Source organism: Merops nubicus, unplaced genomic scaffold (genome assembly GCF_000691845.1).
Source record: "Merops nubicus isolate BGI_N331 unplaced genomic scaffold, ASM69184v1 scaffold1600, whole genome shotgun sequence".
In the NCBI taxonomy this organism is placed as follows: Eukaryota; Metazoa; Chordata; class Aves; order Coraciiformes; family Meropidae; genus Merops; species Merops nubicus.
Genome location: NW_008584612.1, coordinates 1,371 through 8,708, shown reverse-complemented (window position 1 = coordinate 8,708; position 7,338 = coordinate 1,371). Strand labels below are relative to the sequence as shown.

The following is a 7,338-nucleotide window of genomic DNA, read 5'->3' as shown; positions in this document are numbered from 1 at the left end:
CAGAACGCTGCTTTGGCACAAGCAGATCTCTGCTAATTCCAATGAGTTAAAACCCCTAAGCAAGACTCTCAGCTAGGAAGGACACCCACAGCCTACCAAAGATACCACTTCACCGAGGTTCTTTCCTCTCATCACATCAGCTCCCTTCATCTACTTGCAACTGACAATGGCTCAATGCTGAGGCCTCTTCTGCTGTTCCATCCTCAGAACCGACTATCTGATGATGGAACAGGAAGATGCTTGCTTGCAGAATACTGCAAATGACTGTCTTTCCACTGCAGGAATGGGAGTGTGCCAGCAGAGCACTTCCAAGCTTCTCGAGTCCAAGGAAGTACACAAGAGTCACCATGGAGTTCCAGGTCACACTGAAGCAGTGAGGACCTATTCTGTCAAGACCCCACCATGCCATTCCAGTCCCACAAATCGTTAACAGCATGCCACTTTGCAAGTCTTGGACTCAAAATGCTCAAGTAAAAGCTTGAGACAGGAAATAGGAGGCACAGAAATATCTTGATCAACAGCCATGTACCTGTTTACTACATGTTGGGAAAAGTGGGATCTTCAAGGTTGCTATCAGCTTTATCAGATCCTGTTAGAGACGCCTCTAGCTCTGCCCATGACTGTGGAGCGTTGTTTTTTATTGCCTCTATGAAAAGCTGTGTTTGGTGCTTCAGCCTGTCCAGCTCAGCCTGAGTCACCTGGTTCTGATGAATGAGCTCCTTAGTTTTTAAAGTGATCTCCAGCAGCCCCGACCTACGCAGCACGACGAGCGTATTCTGGAAGCGTCTGCACTTGCTTTGCTGCTGCACGAGCAGCTCAGGGGTCGCACAGATCTCTTCTGGTATCAGCGGGGGGCTCCACACTGCAGACTGCAGCGCAGCCTGTGCTGCACGCTCGCTCTCCTGAGGGCTGCACTTTGTTGCCTGCAGAGCTCCAAAAGGCAAAGCGGGAGTCACGCTCGGCACTTTCTGAGTGTCACTGGAAACACGATGAGAACCAGGAAGAGCTGACAGTTTTCCACTTGTCACCAGAGCTGAAGGACTTTGCTGGTTAGAATCCTGAGCGGTCTTAAAGCTAACTGGTAGGTGGGCAAAAGGACTAGTAGGCAAGCCTGTGCTCCTTGATACAGGAGAATTCTCCGTCTTGGGTGCCTCTGTACAGAGTCGTTTATGGCAACTGGTTTCCTGATGTTCTTCTAGATCAAAGGAGTGATCTCTTTTGCAGGGCTGTGGTGCTATTTTGGGATAAGAATTCAGGATGGGCAGGTAATTAGTGGAGTCATTTCTCTTTTTTCCAACAGGTTGAGGGTTAATGGGAGGTGGGATTGATGGACGAAGAAACACTAGCTGTGGCTGAGCTGGAATCACTTCAAAGGACGGCTGCACAGTCCAAGATTGGAGCTGTGACGAACTCCCCTGAGAAGCAAAAATGAGGGAAAAAACAGAAGTCTTACAACACCGTTGTAGAAGAGGATCAAAACCTTAAATGAAACAGGTGGACTGTGCCATTTCTCCGGATTTTATATTCACTGTCCAGTTAATGCACTATGAACAGCTCTCCATGAAACTCATACTTCTCTTTCTCCGACAACAGAGCACAGCTTTAGAATCAAAGCTGCAATCCATAACCCTTTTACTAGGGAACAGCAGATTCTTTTGAAAACAATTAAGTATAAATTTACACATGCTTTCCAAAATGTGGATTACAGTGCACACTTATATTTGTACAACACTCATGCAAAAGTTTGACCTAGACTTAGGGTCAAACAAGTGTACAGAAAAGTTGAAAAATAACCACTGTGCTTATGAAATATTTTAAAGGAGTCAAAGAAAGACTGCACAGACATTTTAGGAACAATTTAGACACCCTCTTTGTTGAAAGGCAGCAACTCTAATCTTGTCAATTCTATTACAACAAGCTTTTGAAATGGTTGTTTAAAATAGATGACAGCTGTTCAGCAAGTCTTGCAATCTTAAGTACAATACACAGTTTCAATAAATTTAAAGCCATTAAATAGAAAATAAGGCACATCATGAATATCAAACAATGCAAGGGAAAAAAGCCTGTTGTAAGCCCACGGCAGTCTAACTCCATACCTTTGCTGAAATACTGTGCATCAATAAACCTTAAAAGAATTATATTTCAAGAAAAATGCCCAAGATTTTACTCCTTCCCACAAGACATATTCTTCAATATAGGGGAATACATCCATTTTTACAAGACATTGCCACTACTATGGATCTTCATGAGATCTCCAGGCCAAAAAGCATGCCTGCTTTTCTTCAAACATATCAAATAGTCTGGTAAGAGACACTACTTCTTTCTGAAGCAAGCTCTGGCTTCTTCAATGTATTTAAGCCATCACCTTCATCACCTTTACAATTACACTACTATAATACACTGCTGCTTTTCCAGTTCTTTATGACTTGGTACGCTACTGGCAAGCCTGCTGAAGGCACAGGTTTTAGCTGGTGCAAATACATTTTATTATCTTTGGTACTACACTGAGTTATCTGAAATCCACCTCCTTTCTCAGAGTCTCATAAAATTTAAACTGGTAAATGCTAACATGCTTTGTTAAGTCCATTTCCCCAGCAAAGAACTCAAACTTGTCTAAAGCAAGTATTTCCAATGGATTAGGACACCAAGACTTGGAGATGAGATTTAATTATCCACTCTGACACAGAATTTCTTTTGTTCAGTGAGCAGGATGCTTAGGGAATAGGGATACAGAACAACTCCCTGTAAAAAATAAATATTACTACCTTATCACAGTTGAAAGGACAAACATTCAAAAGGAAAGTATCTAGAGATATTAAATCTCCAGTAACGGACACTGTCATTGAGGTAATGGAGGAAGAGTATAAATACCATGGCTATACACACAGAGGACAGAAAATGCAGCCTTAAGGAGCAAAGTTCTGGGGTCAGAAGTTGTTGTTTACTGCACAATTGTACAGTATTTAGGACAGCAGAGCTCCAAAAATATTGAGGCCAAAAGAGCGGTGGTAACTTTATCTTGTCCTTGTTTCTTTCTTATCTCCATTGCTGACTTTCTTCTCCTTTCCACTTGTGTTGCATTCTGCTTTTATTCTCCCATCCAAAATCTCATTTATAGTAGAGAAAGACACATTTATTTTTCTAATTCTGCAAAGTGTTGTGTTTCGGTTTGAGTATTTTTTTAATGAAAGCTTACACCCTGTATTGTATAAGGGTCACTTGTCCAAAAAGCCTTCATACTTACTAAGGACTTCTACAAGACTACAGAAACCTTGCCACAAGTAGCACTGTGTTTCAGAGAATTAATCCCTGCTTGATTTTTTTTCTTTCCAGTAACCTTATTGTTAGCTGTTCACACTCTGAAACTGGGACAGCAGGTAACTGTCACTGCGCAGGATCACAGCAGTTCTAAGACAGAAGGATGATCCCAACTGAAACAAACAGCAGTAACTGGATACTGCTGTTGCCTTTTCCAGGTCCAGCAGGTCCATATGAGTGCTGTGTTGAAAAGATCATTGTAAAAAGATGACCAGCATGACTACGGGAGGTAACTAGGCATAGTGGAAAGAGGCAGAAAGACACTTTGTTATTATTCTGACCCAGACGTGCTCTTGTGGTAAACATTTTTCAATGCAAACTTTTTGTCTTTAACCATAAACAACTAAGACTCAGACGTTATGACACTTCTCAAGAGAACTGAGTCTAGTAATTTTATCTACATCCAACTCTTCCACCCCAAATTCACTTTTTTACTACACTACCAGTGTTTTTATATGTATTTTAAAAAATTTTTACATTTAAAACCAAATGCATATATTACCTACTTTAACTGTTTGCGGCACAACCTGGAGTTCAACATTAGACTACCACAGCAATCAGCGTTTAATTTTTGAGCTCTGGGCCAAAGGGTATCACCCTTTGGCAAAGCACTCCCTAGTGTGTGAAAACTTCAGCATTTGTTTAGATAGTATTTTGTCCACATATCTAGGAATATGACTATGAAATAAAATTGATCCTTGTCAAGATAAAGCACAGTGTTCAAACATCAGAGCCATCTCCTCCATAAATGCATAGTCTGCCAAATACTAACAGAAACCCCTATCTGTGTTAGCATTGATACACAGTCTTTGCATTTAATGTGTTCTGCTTGTTGTCAAACCTGATTCAGTAGAAAAAAACAGGTTCTATACCCTTTTTCCCCCTCCTTCTCACTCTATCATCAGAAATACTTTAAAAAAATGCTGAAGAACTTTTGCTGTGCTCAGAAAACGTGAATGAGTACAGAGCAAGAGGTCTAACAATATGGCAGTACTTTAGGCCTGGAGCTCTCCTATCTTCTGTTACAATGTAGAAGTCAGGAGTCTCACAGATGTGATAGAGGAACAACACATTAACAAAATACTGGAGGGCATACACAGGAAAAGTAATCGTTGCAATGTAAGCCATCACATGCAATTAACAAAAACAACTGTTAAACAAAAATATCACAGCTAACTTCAGATACAGATTGAATTTTTTCATTACAATATTCTGGATTAGCATTTCCCATTGCAAATAAAGAGCTTCTAGGACCTGAGAACTAGGACTAAGAACTGAGACAAAAGTTTAGTAGACGTAGCAGAGCTTCTCCATTTCACATTTTTTTCCATCTTAACGATTCTAGCTGCCCCTCAAAAGAACAGGCTGTCACAATAAAACTTTTCAAGTTCTCAATTACTTTCTGGACTGCAACAACACTGTAAAGTCTTTTTGAAAATAAAAATATTTTTAAAGGGAAAAAAAATAAGAGCATGCAATATTTTTCAATATATTATTTCCTTCCTACCTGCTTAACTAAGACATTTTTCATTACAACCATGGGAGAAAGCGTAGGAAAGGAGCTGCTCGTGGTCACTGGGCATTGCCAGGGCCCATCCTCCGCGTTCCAACAGAAGGCGTTCAGCACGTCCTCCGAGTCAGTCTGCTCCATGGCGCTCGGGCACTCGGAACTCCCGTCTGGCAGGGGCACAATTCAGCTGTTAGCTCCCCGCGCAGCCAGCCTCCCACCTCCTCTCGATTCTACTCTCCCGCTCCCTTTCAACCAACTCACAAAGAACAGTAAAGTTTAGTTCTGGAATACCAATAAAATTAGACCTGCTGCGACAGCTGTCTCACGCAGACAAGGTCTCCCAGGAAAAAACTATTTCCTTTTGTTCTTTTCTATTTAGTCTCCAAAGGATGGCATGCTGTCTTGAAGATTGCTCTAAAGCCTGGTGCAGGAAAGAACTACTGGCTATTACATTGCCACAGCCACAGTCTGTGCTGCAGGCATTTTGTGTCCTGAAATTTTCTATCTATAAATCAAATAAGGCAGGTAAGTCTCACAACAGCACTTTTTTTTCTAAAGGTCAACTTTGCACAGTTTTGTCGAGTATTAAAAGGGCACACAGTGTCTACATTTCACTGATCTTATAACAATTACTCTCTGGTTTATTAGGCTTTACTGACAACCTGGTCAAATCATAAGTGACATTAGATGGCACAATCCAACAGTTCATTCATCACTGCAAAGAACAAAAAGTAATTTTGCCTTCTCCACCTCTAGACTCTGAAGTCTGAGATTCTTCCGTTTATTCCTTTATCAGGTACATTTTGAATTCCCATGCAATTCAACTTTTTTACTACGTAAAGCTCCACCCTGAAAAAATTTGATGGTAAGATAACTGCAGATGCAACCTGTCTTGCATACAAGGGCCCTCCCAGGTAATAAGGCACAAACTGTAAGGGGTTAGAATAAGGTTTGTCAAACATCACCAATAAAAGCAAAGTCTGAATAACTTAACACCAAAAAAAGGCAATGCAGTGGTTTTCTAAACCTGAATATCCAGAGTCCTTGTCAGATTCAGTGGCCGCCATGCTGAAGTGATGGTTCGAGCTCTTCATTTCTGTTACTTTGCCCAACAGTTCCTTGAGGGTCTCAACAGCTGACGACTTTGTCTCCATGCTTCCATAGTGCCACAGGCAGTTTTCAATACCTTTTCCATTGAGGAACTACAAAAATAGTTAAGAACAAGAAGCGATTTTCTCTGAATCTAAAAGAAGTTCTATTTGCATGAAACAAGAAAGAGGGACGTGTTTATACTTAGAGAAATCTGGTTATCAAAGGCTTGCTGTATCTTTTAAGCCATCTGTAGAATTCTAATAAACTCCCAGTTTCATGTTTACAATATTTATTGCACATTTAGACTAGCAAAGGCTTCCCAAGAAACCCGCAGTTTCTTCCTCTACAAAACTCTCTAAACTCCACAGGTTTAATAATGCATTACAGAGCAGAAAAGACAGGCAACAATTCTTTGCATCAACTGACAAGTTACTTCATACAATCTTCTGGACTAAAGTTTTCCATCTACCTTAGGCTAATTTTTAAGTCAGGAAAGATTCCATGATTTAAACTTTCAGTTACCTGCACAAGCTACAAAAGACAAATATCATACTAGGCATACCTGTTGAATCCTGTTAAAAGATGTCAAAAACCCTACAGCTTAGGAAGGAACACCTTAATTGAAGTAGAAATACAGTACAGATATTTTACATTAAAAAAAATCCTTTATTTCTTACTACTGCTGCGAACACCATCAATGAATCAAAGGTATTTTGGAAGTGCTGCAGACATGGATGCAGCTGAAGGGGCAGAATGCACCCGTCTCATTCAACTCCTTTCTCCAGTGGCTGAGCAAGTTACAGTACAGAGCATGGGACAACCATTCTTACCGAATTACCTGAAGTAGAATCATTTAATACTTAAAATTACTGAGAAAAATAAATGTTAGATTCAGCTGGAGAGCACAATGCATAAGTGATTTTTAACTCTGTTATAAATTCTGTCACACAAGGTAAATAATTCCTTACTGTAAACATACAACCCGGGAAATAGGAATGCGACTTCTTAATCTGCTAAAAGTGTAACTGCCAATCCTATGAAGTTCAGCAACATGGGGAGCCAAGATAAAACAACAGATAAAAAGTGTATGGTTCTCTGTAATTAAATCAATGCCCCTCCAAGTCAAGTGGGAGTCTTGCAGATCTCTTTTTACACTGTCAGTGAGCTAACTGGAGACTTTCTGAATAGAAATATCTCAAATTATTCAAAGAATGGAATGTAGATAGAAAACTAAGGTATTAGACAATGTTTCTCCACAGGAAAAAAAAAAAGCTAAAAGCTATTCATAAACAACTTTTAAGTTACTCAGGCCATATTTATCTTACAAAGCTTTGCTATCCCAAGGACTCAATCCCCAAACAAGTCAGCAGTGGTGGGTGAAGCCCATACAAGTGCAAAAGCTGTGATGTTAATACAGT

At 40.2% G+C, this 7,338-nt stretch overlaps 1 protein-coding gene across 1 annotated transcript; it reads right to left on the bottom strand.

Annotated features, from left to right (window-relative positions):
• Positions 1 to 536: 536 nt before the first annotated feature.
• On the bottom strand, positions 537 to 5,922 carry CIPC (CLOCK-interacting pacemaker). Its single transcript, XM_008944627.1, has 3 exons — positions 5,856 to 5,922; positions 4,826 to 4,995; positions 537 to 1,415 (listed from the first exon to the last, which is right to left on the bottom strand). Exons 1-3 carry the CDS (start codon positions 5,920 to 5,922, stop codon positions 537 to 539), a joined length of 1,116 nt encoding a protein of 371 aa, XP_008942875.1.
• Between the last annotated feature and the right edge of the window lie 1,416 nt (positions 5,923 to 7,338).